The sequence below is a fragment of the Grampus griseus genome (assembly GCF_964374135.1).
Source record: "Grampus griseus genome assembly, chromosome: 10".
Lineage (NCBI taxonomy): Eukaryota > Metazoa > Chordata > Mammalia > Artiodactyla > Delphinidae > Grampus > Grampus griseus.
Window position 1 is genome coordinate 102227729 of NC_139004.1, and position 17475 is coordinate 102245203.

Below are 17475 nucleotides of genomic sequence, written 5' to 3' on the forward strand. Positions count from 1 at the left end.
AGAAGAACTACAATCCTGCAGCCTGTGGAACAAACACCACATTCACAGAAAGACAGACAAGATGAAAAGGCAGAGGGCTATGTACCAATTGAAGGAACAAGATAAAACCTCAGAAAAACAACTAAATGAAGTGGAGATAGGCAACCTTCCAGAAAAAGAATTCAGAATCATGATAGTGAAGATGATCCAGGACCTCGGAAAAAGAATGGAGGCAGAGATCGAGAAGATGCAAGAAATGTTGAACAAAGACCTAGAAGCATTAAAGAACAAACAAACAGAGCTGAACAATACAAAAACTGAAATGAAAACTACACTAGAAGGAATCAATAGCAGAATAAGTGAGGCAGAAGAATGGATAAGTGACCTGGAAGACAGAATAGTGAAATTCACTGCTGCAGAACAGACTAAAGAAAAAAGAATGAAAAGAAATGAAGACTGCCTAAGAGACCTCTGGGACAACATTAAATGCAACAACATTCACATTATAAGGGTCCCAGAAGAAGGAGAAAGAGAGAAAGGACCAGAGAAAATATTTGAAGAGATTATAGTCGAAAACTTCCCTAACATGGGAAAGGAAATAGTCACCCAAGTCCAGGAAGCACAGAGGGTCCCATATAGGATAAACCCAAGGAGAAACATGCCGAGACACATAGTAATCAAACTGGCAAAAATTAAAGACAAAGAAAAATTACTGAAAGCAGCAAAGGAAAAACAACAAATAACATACAAGGGAACTCCCACAAGGTTAACAGCTGATTTCTCAGCAGAAACTCTACAAGCCAGAAGGGAGTGGCATGATATACTTAAAGTGATGAAAGCGAAGAACCTACAACCAGGATTACTCTACCTGGCAAGGATCTCATTCAGATTCGAGGGAGAAATCAAAACCTTTATAAGCAGAAGCTCAGAGAATTCAGCACCACCAAACCAGTTCCAAATGCTAAAGGAACTTCTCTAAATAGGAAACACAAGAGAAGAAAAGGACCTACAAAAACAAACCCAAAACAATTTAAAAAATGGTCATAGGAACACACATATCGATAATTACCTTAAACGTGAATGGATTAAATGCTCCAACCAAAACACACAGGCTTGCTGAATGGATACAAAAACAAGACCCATATATATGCTGTCTACAAGAGACCCACTTCAGACCTAGGGACACATACAGACTGAAAGTGAGGGGATGGAAAAAGATATTCCATGCAAATGGAAATCAAAAGAAAGTATACTCATATCAGATAAAAGAGACTTTAAAATAAAGAATGTTACAAGAGACAAGGAAGGACACTACATAATGATCAAAGGATCAATCCAAGAAGAATATAGAACAATTATAAACATATATGCACCCAACATAGGAGCACCTCAATACATAAGGCAACTGCTAACAGCTATAAAAGAGGAAATCGACAGTAACACAATAATAGTGGGGAACTTTAACACCTCACTTACACCAATGGACAGATCATCCAAAATGAAAATTAGGAAACAGAACCTTTAAATGACACAACAGACCAGATAGATTTAATTGATATTCATAGGACATTCCATCCAAAAACAGCAGATTACACTTTCTTCTCCAGTGCGCATGGAACATTCTCCAGCATAGACCATATCTTGGGTCACAAATCCAGCCTCAGGAAATTTAAGAAAATTGAAATTATATCAAGCATCTTTTCTGACCACAACACTATGAGATTAGAAATGAATTACAGGGAAAAATACCATAAAAAACAGAAACACATGGAGGCTAAACAATACGTTACTAAATAACCAAGAGATCACTGAGGAAATCAAAGAGGAAATCAAAAAATACCGAGAGACAAATGACAATGAAAACACGATCCAAAACCTATGGGATGCAGCAAAAGCAGTTCTAAGAGGGAAGTTTATAGCTATAAAAGCCTACCTCAAGAAACAAGAAACATCTCAAGTAAACAATCTAACCTTACACCTAAAGGAACTAGAGAAAGAAGAACAAACAAAACCCAAAGTTAGCAGAAGGAAAGAAATCATAAAGACCAGAGCAGAAATAAATGAAATAGAAACAAAGAAAATAATAGCAAAGATCAATAAAACTAAAAGCTGGTTCTTTGAGAGGATAAATAAAATTGATAAACCATTAGCCAGATTCATAAAGAAAAAGAGGGAGAGGACTCAAATCAATAAAATAAGAAATGAAAAAGGAGAAGTTACAACAGACACTGAAGAAATACAAAGCATCCTAAGAGACTACTACAAGCAACTCTATGCCAATAAAATGGACAACCTGGAAGAAATGGACAAGTTCTTAGAAAGGGATAACCTTCCAACACTGATCCAGGAAGAAACAGAAAATATGAACAGACCAATCACAAGTAATGAAACTGAAACTGTGATTTAAAATCTTCCAACAAACAAAAGTCCAGGACCAGATGGCTTCACAGGTGAATTCTATCAAACATTTAGAGAAGAGCTAACACTCATCCTTCTCAACCTCTTCCAAAAAATTACAGAGGAAGGAACACTCTCAAACTCATTCTATGAGGCCACCATCACCCTGATACTAAAACCAGACAAAGATACTACAAAACAAGAAAATTACAGACCAATATCACTGATGAATATAGATGTAAAAATCCTCAACAAAATACTAGCAAACAGAATCCAACAACACATCAAAAGGATCACACACCACGATCAAGTGGGATTTATCTCAGGGATGCAAGGATTCTTCAATATAGGCAAATCAATCAATGTGATACACCATATTAACAAATTGAAGAATAAAAACCATATGATCATCTCAATAGATGCAGAAAAAGCTTTTGACAAAATTCAACACCCATTTATGATAAAAACTCTCCAGAAAGTGGGCATAGAAGGAACCTACATCAACATAATAAAGGCCGTATATGACAAACCCACAGCAAACATCATTCTTAATGGTGAAAAACTGAAAACATTTCCTCTAAGATCAGAAACAAGACAAGGATGTCCACTCTCACCACTATTATTCAAGATAGTTTTGGAAGTCCTAGCCATGGCAATCAGAGAAGAAAAAGAAATAAGAGGAATACAAATTGGAAAAGAAGAAGTAAAACTGTCACTGCTTGCAGATGACATGATACTACACATAGAGAATCCTAAAAATGCCACCAGAAAACTACTAGAGCTAATCAATGAATTTGGTAAAGTGGCAGGATACAAAATTAATGCACAGAAATCTCTTGCATTCCTATACACTAATGAGGAAAAATCTGAAAGAGAAATTATGGAAACAGTCCCATTTACCATTGCAACTAAAAGAATAAAATACCTAGGAATAAACCTACCTAGGGAGACAAAAGACCTGTATGCAGAAAACTATAAGACACTGATGAAAGAAATTAAAGGTGATACCAACAGATGAAGAGATATACCATGTTCTTGGATTGGAAGAATCAATATTGTGAAAATGACTATACTACCCAAAGCAATCTACAGATTCAATGCAATCTCTATCAAATTACCAATGGCATTTTTTACGGAACTAGAACAAATCATCTTAAAATTTGTATGGAGACACAAAAGACCCTGAAGAGCCAAAGCAGTCTTGAGAGAAAAAAACGGAGCTGGAGGAATGAGACTCCCTGACTTCAGACTATATTACAAAGCTACAGTAATCAAGACAATATGGTACTGGCACAAAAACAGAAACATAGATCAATGGAACAAGACAGAAAGCCCAGAGATAAACCCATGCACCTATGATCAACTAATCTATGACAAAGGAGGCAAGGATATACAATGGAGAAAAGACAGTCTCTTCAATAAGCAGTGCTGGGAAATCTGGACAGCTAGATGTAAAAGAATGAAATTAGAACACTCCCTAACACCATACACAAAAATAAACTCCAAATGGATTCAAAACCTAAATGTAAGACTGAACACTATAAAACTCTTAGAGGAAAACATAGGAAGAACACTCTTTGACATCAATCACAGCAAGATCTTTTTTGATCCACCTCCTAGAGTAATGAAAATAAAAACAAAAATAAACAAATGGGACCTAATGAAACTTCAAGGCTTTTGCACAGCAAAGGAAACTACAAACAAGACGAAAAGACAACCCTCAGAATGGGAAAAACTATTTGCAAACAAGTCAACGGACAAACAATTAATCTCTAAAATATATAAACAGTTAATTCAGCTCAATATTAAAGAAACAAACAACCCAATCCAAAAGTGGGCAGAAGACCTAAACAGACATTTCTCCAAAGAAGACATACAGAATCACATGAAAAGCTGCTCAACATCACTAATTATTAGAGAAATGCAAATCAAAACTACAATGAGGTATCACCTCACACCAGTTAGAATGGGCATCATCAGAAAATGTACAAACAACAAATGCTGGAGAGGGTGTGGAGAAAAGGGAACCCTCTTGCACAGTTGGTGGGAATGTAAATTGATACAGCCACTATGGAGAACAGTATGGAGATTCCTTATAAAACTGAAAATAGAATTACCATATGATCCAGCAATCCCACTACTGGGCAGATACCCATAGAAAACCATAATTGAAAAAGACCCATGCACCCCAATGTTCACTGCAGCACTGTTTACAATAGCCAGGTCATGGAAGCAACCTAAATGCCCATCAACAGATGAATGGATAAAGAAGATGTGGTACATATATACAATGGAATATTACTCAGCCATAAAAAGGAACGAAATTGAGTCACTTGTTGAGACATGGATGGATCTAAAGACTGTCATACAGAATGAAGTAAGTCTGAAAGTGAAAAACAAATATCGTATGTTAACACACGTATGTGGAACCTAGAAAAATGGTACAGATGAACTGGTTTGCAGGGCAGAAGTTGAGACACAGATGTAGAGAACAAACGTATGGACACCAAGGGGGGAAAACCGCGGTGGGGTGGGGATGGTGGTGTGCTGAATTGGGCGATTGGAACTGACATGTATACACTGATGTGTATAAAACTGATGACTAATAAGACCTGCAGTATAAAAAAAACAAAAAAAACCCAACTAATACTAAACTTTCTTTGGGTTATTTGTATGGAAATATGTTAATATAAATGTTTCAGACATTACGTGAAATTTCTAAAAATCTTGTATGTTCTGGTATAATGTTATAAGTCATAATTCTAGTTATTACTTTAAAGTGTATATCTCAGAAATAACTAAATTTCCTTGTCAATTTCATAATTATGAACTTTCATCAAATCTTTAACCGTGGACATATTTAAGTCTTTTGTCATTTACAGACAGTTCTGGGTGTACTCTGATGCTTTTACAAAAATGTTCCTATAAAAGGGTTTCATCTTCAAGGAATTCATGGAAAAGACTCTGACAAGTACAGGTTTCTGGTAACTGACTATACTGCTGAACTGAATGAATAAGCATTTTCAGAACTCTAATGGAAAACTGATGAACTCATAAAAGTGCTAACAAAAGATCAAGATGAAAAAAAATTACATGGGACTGAGTGAACTGATGAGGATGATTATAATTTTTGTGACTTTCTGTTTGAATAAAAAAAAAATCCCCTCCAAGAATAAAAAAATAAAAAAGACACATGCACCACAATGTTCATTGCAGCACTATTTACAATAGCCAGGTCATGGAAGCAACCTAAATGCCCATAGACAACGAATAGATAAAGAAGATGTGGTACATATATACAATGGAATATTACTCAGCCATAAAAAGGAATGAAATTGGGTCATTTTTTGAGATGTGGATGGATCTAGAGATTGTCATACAGAGTGAAGTAAGTCAGAAAGAGAAAAACAAATATCGTATATTAACGTGTATATGTGGAACCTAGAAAAACGGTACAGATGAACCAGTTTGCAGGGCAGAAATTGAGACACAGATGTAGAGAACAAACGTATGGACATCAATGGGGGAAAGCGGCGGGGGCTTGGGGGTGGTGTGATGAATTGGACGATTGGGATTGACATGTATACATTGGTGTGTATAAAATTGATGACTAATAAGAACCTACTGTATAAAAAAATAAAATAGGGCTTCCCTGGTGGCGCAGTGGTTGAGAGTCCACCTGCCGATTCAGGGGACACGGGTTCGTGCCCCGGTCCGGGAGGATCCCACATGCCACGGAGCAGCTGGGCCCCTGAGCCACGGCTGCTGAGCCTGCGCGCCTGGAGCATGTGCTCCGCAACAGGAGAGGCCACAACAGTGAGTGGCCCGCATACCGCAAAAAATAAATAAATAAATAAAATAAAATAAAATTCAAAAATTTTTTAAAATCTGTTGTTGATGATCATACTACTATTGGATTATTATCACTATCCACACAGACATAAAAAAAAAAAAAGGGGCTTCCCTGGTGGCGCAGTGGTTGAGAGTCCGCCTGCCAATGCAGGGGACGCGGGTTCGTGCCCTGGTCCGGGAAGATCCCACATGCCGCGGAGCGGCTGGGCCCGTGAGCCATGTCTGCTGAGCCTGTGCGTCCGGAGCCTGTGCTCCCCAATAGGAGAGGCCACAACAGTGAGAGGCCCGTGTACTACAAAAAAAAACAAAAACAAAAACACAAAAAGAGTTATGTACCACAGTGTTCATTGCAGCACTATTTACAATAGCCAGGACATGGAAGCAACCTAGGTGTCCATCGACAGATGAATGGATGAGGAGGATGTGGCACATATATACAATGGAATATTACTCAGCCATAAAAAAGAAACGAAATTGAGTTATTTGTAATGAGGTGGATGGACCTGGATTCTGTCATACAGAGTGAAGTGAGTCGGAAAGAGAAAAACAAATACCATATGCTAACATATATATGGAATCTAAAAAAAAAAAATGTTTATGAAGAACCTAGGGGCAGGATGGGAATAAAGACACAGACCTAGTAGAGAATGGACTTGAGGACACAGAGGGGGGAAGGGGAAGCTGGGACAAAGTGAGAGAGTGGCATGGTCATATATACACTAGCAAACGTAAAATAGATAGCTAGTGGGAAGCAGCCACATTGCACAGGGAGATCAGCTCAGTGCTTTGTGACCACCTAGAGGGGTGGGATACGGAGGGTTGGAGGGAGGGAGACGCAAGAGGGAAGAGATATGGGGATATATGTATATGTATAACTGATTCACTTTGTTATAAAGCAGAAACTAACACACCATTATAAAGCAATTATATTCCAATAAAGATGTTAAAAATATATATATATATATATATATTCTGGGGGGGGGAGTCAATTCTCCCCAAATTAATCTGTAAATTCCTGCAAAAAAATTCTTTAATCAACACTTTAAAACATGTTCTGAGTCACGTTGCTGTACAGAAGAAATTAACACAACATTGTAAATCAACTATAATTCAATAAAATTTTTGAAAAAAATGACATGTTCTCTGGTTCTTCCCATCCTATGCCGTCAAGCCACCAGCTGGGCCTCCATTCTCCCTGACTCCCCACAGCATCTGAGAAGCCTCCTTTGCTGGACCCTCATTAGGCTACAGGAGGCCCCAAGAGCAACCACACTCCCAACAGGAAAGGCTGTGGACTCAGTTATCTGAAGGTGTGGGTTGGGATCCTGGCGTTACCAACACTCTCAAGATGACCAAGAATTCTAGTTGTATAACTTTGTAAAAATCACATAACCTCTCAGTGACTTTATGGAGGAAATGGAGATGGTAATACCACCCCACAGGGTGATAATGCTGACGATTAAATGCGATACAGGAACGCACGCAAAAGCATGGGGCCCGACGCACAACACACACTCAAAGGCACAGCACGCCTCTCTCCGTTCCGTTCATCTCAGCTGGATTGCGTGAGATCGAACATAACTGAAGTTACCAAAAATCGACATGACTCTGGGTGAGAATCTGTGGGGCAAGTACAAGAGGGGGTTCCACTCCCACACCCCAAAATAACACAGGGCCATCCTTACCGTACTGTGTCAAGATCTTCCGTCCTGAGCAGCTCTTCATCGTCCTTGGTGGTCTTGGGAAGAGTTGCCTTTTCTGCTGGGTGAGAAGCCAGTAATGTTAGCCAGCGTCTCCAAACTTCCTGTTCTATACGAGTTCACTAAGGCACACGCAATGCCAGCCCCCGGGCAACAGTCCCCAAGCATTCAGTATAAAGGTCTGTCAATAATACGTGAGTAATGAATGAATACACAGAATAACTATGGTTACTTTGGACAAATGGAGGCAAGAGAAGGCCCCTAGGTCCTTATCTAACCCCCCAGAGAACAAAAAAGAAGAAAAGTCTATCATCTGTTCAACTGTCCACTTCAGCACCGTAGAGAATACAGAAAACACCCCCCACGATTCCTAAGTTCCCACCAACAGGGAATAGTTAAGCACATTACAGTGCCGCCAGCAGAGGAAATATTACAAAGTAACCACAGATGAAGTTTACGGAAAGTTCTTAAGGAAACAGGACAGTGCATGTGATGTAGTAATCTCAGAACAGAAAATTATGTGTCCAGAATAACCTCATCCGTGTAAAAAAAAAAATCTTAGCACAAAAACAAAGGAGTTGCCATAATATGATAACCAAAATATTACGTTTGTCCCTGGAGACAGAACGATAGCTTATTTTCCCTGCTTGTTTTATGCTTTTGTAACACCTTACGGAAAAAACCCGAACGAATTTTTTGGCCAACCCAGCATATTCACTGAATATTCTAAAAAACAAACAAAAAAGATGTACCTAACTTCTACGGCTAGGAAAGGTTTGGGTTTTTTTTTTTTTTTTTTTTGGTAAGTCACAAAAATGAAATGGCAAGAATCCACAATGAAAGAGTCGTGCAGGGAGAGCCGCGCCCACTTCGGAGGGTGAAGGGGCACAGCACAGCCACCGCACGCGCGGGGCGGACGCCAGTGCACATGTGCCACTCCAGCTACGCCAACCAACCACCTTCCCTGCCGGGGTCTCCACTCACCATGTCCAGACCTGAAGCATTTTCTTGCTTTTTCTGGCTTCCCTGGTGTGTGGTCCTGATGCAGCTTCGCTTTGATGTGAATGCCCTGTTCAGACGATCTTCTCTGACTTAAAACCAAATGTTTCACCTCCTCTAGAATGCAGGAGAAGAAAGCATCATGGACTCAATCAGAAATACACACTGGGGCTTCCCTGGTGGCACAGTGGTTGAGAATCTGCCTGCTAACGCAGGGGACACGGGTTTGAGCCCTGGTCCGGGAAGATCCCACGTGCCACGGAGCAACTAAGCCCATGCACCACAACTACTGAGCCTGCGCTCTAGAGCCCACGTGCCACAACTACTGAGCCCGCGTGCCACAACTACTGAGCTCACACACCTAGAGCCCATGCTCTGCATCAAGAGAAGCCACTACAATGAGAAGCCCATGCACCGCAACGAAGAGCCGCCACAGCTAGAGAAAGCCCACGGGCAGCAACGAAGACCCAATGCAGCCAGAAATAAATAAATTTAATAAATTTTAAAAAAGAAGATAACTTCTTCATCAACAATGAAATATCAGATAGGGAATGCGAACAACAATCCCTTTTAAACTCACACCCCCAAAAATAAAATATTTAGGAAAAAATCTGACTAAGGAGGTGAAAGACTTACACACTGAGAACTATAAAAGATTAATAAAGGAAACTGAAAAGGATTCAAAGAAATGGAAAGATATCCCATGCTCCTGGGTTGGAAGAATTAATAGTGTTAAAATGGCCCTACTACCCAAAGCAACCTACAGATTTAATGTGATCCCCATCAAACTACCCATGACCTTTTTCACAGAACTAGAACAAATAATCCTAAAATTCATGTGGGACCATACAAGACCCAGAATTGCCAAAGCAATCCTGAAGAAAAAGAACGAAGCAGGAGGCATAGCCCTCCCAGACTTCAGGTGATACTACAAAGCTACAGGAATCAAAACAGTGCGGTACTGGCACAAAAACAGACATATGGATCAATGGAACAGAACAGACAGCCCGGAAATAAACCCATACACCTATGGTCAATTAATCTTCAACAAAGGAGGCAAGAATATACAATGGGAAAAATACAGTCTCTTCAGCAAGTGGTGCTGGGAAAGTTGGACAGCTGCATGCAAATCAATGAAGTTAGAACACACCCTCACACCACACACAAAAATAAACTCAAAATGGCCTAAAGACTTAAACATAAGACATGACACCATTAAACTCCTAGAAGAGATCATAGGCAAGACATTCTCTGACATAAATCGTACCAATGTTTTCTGAGGTCAGTCTCTCAAAGCAACAGAAATAAAAATAAACAAATGAGACCTAATCAAACTTATAAGCTTTTGCACAGCAAAGGAAACCATAAATAAAATGAAAAGACAACCTACGGAATGGGGGAAAATATTTGGAAATGATGCAACCATCAAGGGCTTAATTTCTAAAGTATACAAACAGCTCATACAATTCAATAACAACAAAAAAAACAACCCAATCAAAAATGGGCAGAAGACCTAAAAAGACATTTCTCCGAAGAAGACATAAAGATGGCCAATAGGCACGTGAAAAGATGCCCAATACTGCTAATTATTAGAGAAATGCAAATCAAAACTTCAGCGAGGTACCACCTCACATTGGTCAGAATGGACACCATTAAAATGTCTTACAAATAACAAATGCTGGAGAGGATGTGGAGAACAGAGAACCCTCATACACTGTTGGTGGGAGCCACTATGGAGAACAGTATGGAGGTTCCTCAGAAAACTAAAAATAGAATTACCATACAATCCAGCAATCCCACTCCTGGGCATATATCCAGACAAAACTATAATTCAAAAAGATACATGCATCCCTATGTTCATAGCAGCACTATTCACAATAGCCAAAACATGGAAACAACCTAAATGTCCATCAACGGATGAATGGATAAAGAAGACATGGTACCGTGAGGACATGGGGAGGGGGAAGGGTAAGTTGGGATGACGTAAGAGGGTAGCATTGACATATATACACTACCAAGTGTAAAATAGATAGCTAGTGGGAAGCAGCTGCATAGCACAGGGAGATCAGCTCGGTGCTCTGTGACCACCTGGGGGGGGGATAGGGAGGGTGGGAGAGAGGCTCAAGAGGGAGAGGATATGGGGCTATATGTATACATACAGCTGATTCACGTTGTTATACAGCAGAAACTAACACGACATTGTAAAGCAATTATACGCCAATAAAGATGTTAAAAAAAAATGATGCGGTACATATATACAATGGAATATTACTCAGCCATAAAAAAGAATGAAATATTGCCATTTGCAGCAACATGGATGCAACTAGAGATTATCACACTAAGTGAGGTAAGTCAGAAAGAGAATGACAAATGCCATATGATATCACTTATATGTGGAATCTAAAATATGACACAAATGAAACTATCTATGAAACAGAAACAGACTCACAGACACAAAGAACACACTGGTGGTTGTCAAGGGGCAGAGGCCTGGTAGAGGGATGGAGCGGGAGGTTGGGGTTAGCAGATCTAAGCTATTATATATAGAATGGATAACAACAAGGCCCTACTGTACAGCACAGGGAACTATAGTCAATATCCTATGATAAACCATAATGGAAAAGAATATTTTTAAAAAGAAGAATGTATACACAAATAACTGAATCATTTTAGTGTACAGTGGTAAACATTATAAATCAACTATACTTCAATTAAAAATATATTGATTAAAAAAAGCTCCTCCAAAATAAAACAAAAAGATAACTTCTTAAGTGGAAAAAGGCAGGACTTAAGACAGTATGTACACTGGATGCGTCTTTGTTAAAATTTTGTACCCAGTTGTAACATGCACAGGAGAATGTTAGCAATGGCTGTCTCTGCTCAGACATCATATGATTTTAATTTTTTCTCCCTTTGGCAAATTTACTTCTAAATTGTTTTGCAAAGTGAACACACACTGATACTTTTAACGGAAAAAATTAGTTAACTTAAGAGGCAGTGATGCCAGGCGTGGGACAGGGTTCAAGGAGGTGCAGTGGCCCCAAGGACGCTCACAGCAAAAGGCCCATGGGCCCTCACTGAAGGGCCCGTGACACCCGTCCTCCTCCCTTTTCCGGCCGGCTGATTCCATTTACCCTTCCAAACTTGTCTCCATGGCCCCTTCTCCAGGAAGTCCTCCTGGTACACCCACCCTGGCACCTCTGCTCCAGGGTAAGCCCACTGCCAGGCAGATGTTTACCAGAAATTTGGGCTCGGCAGCTCCGGGGCAGGCCCTGGAATCTGCATTGAGGCTGCACTCCAAGTGCGTCCAATGTGGGTGGTTTAGAGCCCACGCTCTGAGGACATAGGTCTTTCCTTTGGTCCAAGTGAGAAAAGAGAACGTGAATCCCATTTTCTCACCCAGGACTAGTAGTTTAGAGGCAAATCAGTGATTTTCAGCCAGGGGCGATTTTGCACCTGCAGACAACGTCTGAAGAAATTTCTAGTTGTCACAGCTGGGAGGCTAGTCCTGGCGTCTAGTGGGTAGAGGTCAGGGATGCTGCTAACAGCCCTCCAGTGCCCAGGACGGTCCCTGCAACAAGGAACCATCCGACCCAAGATGCCCACACTGCCGAGGTTAAGAAACCCGGGATAGCAATGAAAGATTAAAACTCGGAAGCCCCAAGCCCCCAAGGTCAGGAAGGCTCTCTGAGGAGCGCAGGCTGGAAACCGGAGAAAAAACTTTCCAGTCACACAAAACTGGGTTCTGATTCTGGCGCTGCCTCTCGCTACAAGCAAGTCCAGGCCTACTTTGCTCATGGAAAGTGGGGAGGGCTGTACTTGTCTGGAAGCCACGATCAGCAGCTGTAACAGCACCTCATTCCCCCCATTCTCTGGAGCACGTCGACTTTACCTTCTAATATCTCTGAAAACTGGGATGTATCTTACAAGAATGGCGCTGCATATTTTAAGTGGCAGCATTTTATTATAGTTTTAAAATTCCCTCTACACAATGCAATCCTCCTTATTGCGGGGGGAGGGGGCGCACTCCCACCACCCTGCCCCCAGGCATCTGGCCAGACGAAGTAGGTGCCCAAGGTCACCATTTAGCTCGGGATGGAGACAGGGTTCAACTCAGCTGCGTGACTTCAACCTAGGCCTCTCTCCTTTGAGGGGAGTTCGAAAGGAGACTTTCTGGCACTGATACAATAATCTTTACACGAGGAAGAGTCTGAAGGGCCTAATGGAAACAGGGCTGTGGGACTTTCGAGTTTTCTGTTTCGTTTCTCGATAGCCTCTAATTTTTTTGTTCAGGGAGCACACCAGACTCATCCTGGGACACAGGCCGGTGATGGGTGCCCGCCTCAGCACTGCCCAGAGTGGTGGCTGACGGGCGGCACACAGACTTGGGGCGCCCTTCCCATCACCGCACATGCCCTGGAGAGAGGGGGGTGTTACTGCGCTGACAGAAACCGGCGTGGGCCCCAGGAAAACCAGATGCACCAAACGAGGAGATGCTGGCTGGCTTTTCTGCTGTTACCAGTGAGAAGCCACATGCCTGCGGAAACATTTCAAATCAAACATGAATGCCATGAACTTACCGAAAGATCCTGCATCTTCCAGAAACCCAGAAGGTTTTAATCGATAATTCTTGGCTTTTTTCGAAACCTTGTCCTTGGTGTCCCAGAGCCTCAAGGTGATTTTGTGAAAATTTATTTTCTTTAGTAACTCCTTTGTCATGTTGATGTTAAAACTTTGGGTCCACGACACCCAGACCCTGTCCCCTTCTTGCCACGGCCTGATAGTCTGTGTAAAAGGACAACAAGAGACTCTCAGCGTTGAAAGCTCAGAGGCCAAGATCTGACCGCTGCCACGATGTGGCAGGCCCTACCTTCCGCTTGTCTGTCTGTGCATCCCACTCCCTCCTGGCTCCCAACTCACATAGGGAATCAGGAAATGGGTGCCGCAGACAGGGGCCTGCACGCCTCTGGGTTGCTCGGAAAAATAAAGTAAAAGCAATTCCCTGCAAAGAGTGTCCCTCCCAGGGACTCCCCATCCTGACCCAGAGCCCTGCCCCAGGCGGGAGTGTGCGTGTGTGTGCGGGTGGCGGGTGTGCACACACACGTACTCACGTGTACACACAGAAAGAAATAACAAGAGCTGCCAAAACTTTTGAAACACCAAAGAAATTATTAGGTAAAAATACCTTCAGAGAAAATCATAGAGTTGCTATCAGTATTATTAGGTTCACGCAGATTCCCATCCAGTAGGCCTAGAGTGGCGACCAAGATCCTACATTTCTAGCAAGTTCCAGGGGAAGTGAGCATCCTTTGTGGCTCTTGCTATTTCTTGTGAGTATCAGACTACATGCAAGGCCACACACACACACACACACACACACACACACTCACACTCACAACACATTCACCTTTATTCCTGAATCCAGGAACACTTTGGCCAAGGCTGGAAACACCACCACATCGACCTTTTTAGGCTCCCCATCACCAGGCAGGAGGAAGTACTCGATGTGGTAGTAATGGCGAACCTTTGCAATAGGTTTGTCCATTTTAGGGTGTCTCCTGTACTGTGCAACCAAACTTGAATATTTTCCTTTGTGACCTAGAAGATACAGATGTAATGAGACTTGTTCTAACCTCACTTGGGAAAGCAGACCCGTCTCCACAATTCCCCGGAACGAAGAAGAGCCCAAGGCTGGAGGAGGTGCCGTGTGCAGACTCCCCACTGCCACCCGCTTGGAGTTAAGATGCATGTCCGGTCCTCCCAGCCACCAGAGGAGCAGCCCCAGGGCTGGAAGCCAGTGTGCGGAATTATAGCACGTGACTCCGAGGTGAGCATCTCCTTAAATTTTTTTACTGTAGGCACTTACCTGCCTGCCCCTAGTCTTGACAGTAAGAGGCAGGTTAAAAAAAAAAACAAAAAAACCCCACCAATACAGGGTAGGATAAATTAGACACATACGATGGAATACGATATAGGTGTTTAAAACAAACAACAACAAAGTAAAGCCAGGTCTGCTCATGTCCTGTAAGATATCTAAGAGGTCATCAAATTTTTAAAGAGCAAATTGTAGAACAGGATACACAGGACCTCATTTCTCTTAAGTAAACAATTTACATAAACATTCATAAATAAATTCATAACTATTTAGGTACTGAAGGAAAAAACATTGAAGCTAGAATTTTATATCCAGCCAAAGACAGATCCTTCGAAGGTACTGGCGCCATAAAAATACTCTCAGGCGAGGTCTCGTAAGTTGAGCTGCACAGCAATCTATTTTGTAAACGCCTTTGGAATAAGTGCCCAACTAAGAAAAACAAATCTGGGAGATGCTGCAAGAGATGTGAGGATTAAAGGTAATCAAATAAGCACCAGTTTCCTTTTGGGTGGTATTTGCAGATGTCTTTTTCCAGGCTCTTTTGCTTGCTATCAACCAACCAAAGATAAAAAGCACCATTATGGATAGAGGAGGTCACACACAATGACCAAAAATTCAATTCACCAAGAAGATAGGTCAATTCTAAAACATGGTATACACCTAACCAAATAGCCTCCAAAATATCTGAAGCAACCATCAACAGAACTACAAGGAGAAGTTGAAATTAATCATCGTGGGGAGATATTTCAGGCAGAACAACAAAAAAAGACATATCAAAAAATGGAGTATTTCTTGATATATCTAGGAATACACCTACCTAAGGAGGCAAAAGACCTGTACTCCAAAAACTATAAGACACTGATGAAAGAAATCAAAGACTACACAAACATATGGAAAGATATACCACATGTTCTTGGATTGGAAGAGTCAATATTGTTAAAATGACCATAATATCTAAGGCAATCTACAGATTCAACACAATCCCTATCAAACCGTCAAAGACATTTTTCACAGAACGAGAACAAAAATTTTTTAAATTTGTATGGAAACACAAAAGACCCTGAAATCTTGAGAAAGAACAGAGCTGGAGGAATCATGCTCCCTGACTTCAGACTATACAACAAAGCTACAGTGATCAAAGCAGTATGGTAGGGCTTCCCTGGTGGCACAGTGGCTGAGAGTCTGCCTGCCAATGCAGGGGACACGGGTTCGTGCCCCGGTCTGGGAAGATCCCACGTGCCGCGGAACAGCTGGGCCCGTGAGCCATGGCCGCTGAGCCTGTGTGTCTGGAGCCTGTGCTCCGTAACAGGACAGGCCACAACAGTGAGCGGCCCGCGTACCACAAAAAAAAAATAGTATGGTACTGGCACAAAAACAGACACAGAGATTAACAGAACAGGATAGAAAGCCCAGAAACAAATCCACGCATTTATGGTCAATTAATCTATGACAAAGGAGGCAAGAATATACATTGGAGATAAGACAGTCTCTTCAATAAGTGGTAAGTGGTGCTGGAAAAACTGGACAGCTACGTGTAAAAGAATGAAATTAGAACATTCTCTAACACCATACACAAAAACAAACTCAAAGTGGATTAAAGAGCTACACGTAAGACAGGATACTATAAAACTCCTAGAGGAAAACATAGGCAGAACACTCTTTGACATAAATTGCAGCAATATGTTTTTGGATCCGTCTTCTACAGTGATGGAAATATAAACAAATGGGACCTAATTCAACTTAAAAGCTTTCACACAGCAAATGAAACCATAAACAAAATCAAAAGATAACCTAAGGTCTGAGAGCAAATATTTGCAAATGATGCTACCAACAAGGGACTAATTTCCAAAATTTACAAACAGCTCATGCAGCTCAATATCAAAAAAACAAACAACGCAATGAAAAAACTGGCAGAAGACATAAGTAGACATTTCTCCAAGAAGACATATAGTTGGCCAACAAGCACAGGAAAAGTTGCTCAATGTCACTCATTATTAGAGAAATGAAAAATCGAAACTACAATGAGGCATCACCTCACACCAGTCAGAATGGCCATCATTAAAAGTCCACAAACAGTAAATGCTGGAGAGGGTGTGGAGAAAAAGGAACCCTCCTACACTGTTGGTGGGAATGTAAATTGGTGCAGCCACTGTGGAGAACAGTATGGAGGTTCATCAAAAAACTAAAAATAGAGTTACCATATGATTCTGCAATCCCACTCCTGGGCATAGATCTTCAGAAAACTGTAATTCAAAAAGATACATGCACCTCAGTGTTCATAGCAGCACTGTATACAATAGCCAAGACATGGAAGCAACCTAAATGTCCATCGACAGAAGAATGGATAAAGAAGATGTGGTATATATACACAATGGAATATTACTCAGCCATGAAAAGAATGAAATCATGCCATTTGCTGAAACATGGATGGACCTAGAGATTATCATACTAAGTGAAGTAAGTCAGACAAAAACGAATATTATATATCACTTAGATGCAGAACCTAAAAAAATGAAACAAATGAATTTATTTACAAAACAGAAATAGACTCACAGACATAGAAAACAAACTTATGGTTACCAAAAGGGATAGTAGGGGAGGGGAGATAAATTAGGAGGTTGGGATTAACATATACACACCACTATATATAAAATAGATAAACAACAAAGACCT

At 41.1% G+C, this 17475-nt stretch overlaps 1 protein-coding gene across 1 annotated transcript in view; it reads right to left on the reverse strand.

Moving 5' to 3' along the window:
- CFAP92 (cilia and flagella associated protein 92 (putative)) overlaps positions 1 to 17475 on the reverse strand; it is a gene marked incomplete at both ends in the record, with an annotated part of 122172 nt that overhangs the window by 103613 nt on the left and 1084 nt on the right. Inside the window, 4 exons of the mRNA XM_082663545.1 lie at positions 7914 to 7986; positions 13508 to 13712; positions 14335 to 14451; positions 14566 to 14714. Of these exons, the coding sequence (XP_082519671.1) occupies positions 7914 to 7986; positions 13508 to 13712; positions 14335 to 14451; positions 14566 to 14714 (544 nt within the window). The remainder of the gene's footprint in view (positions 1 to 7913; positions 7987 to 13507; positions 13713 to 14334; positions 14452 to 14565; positions 14715 to 17475) is intronic.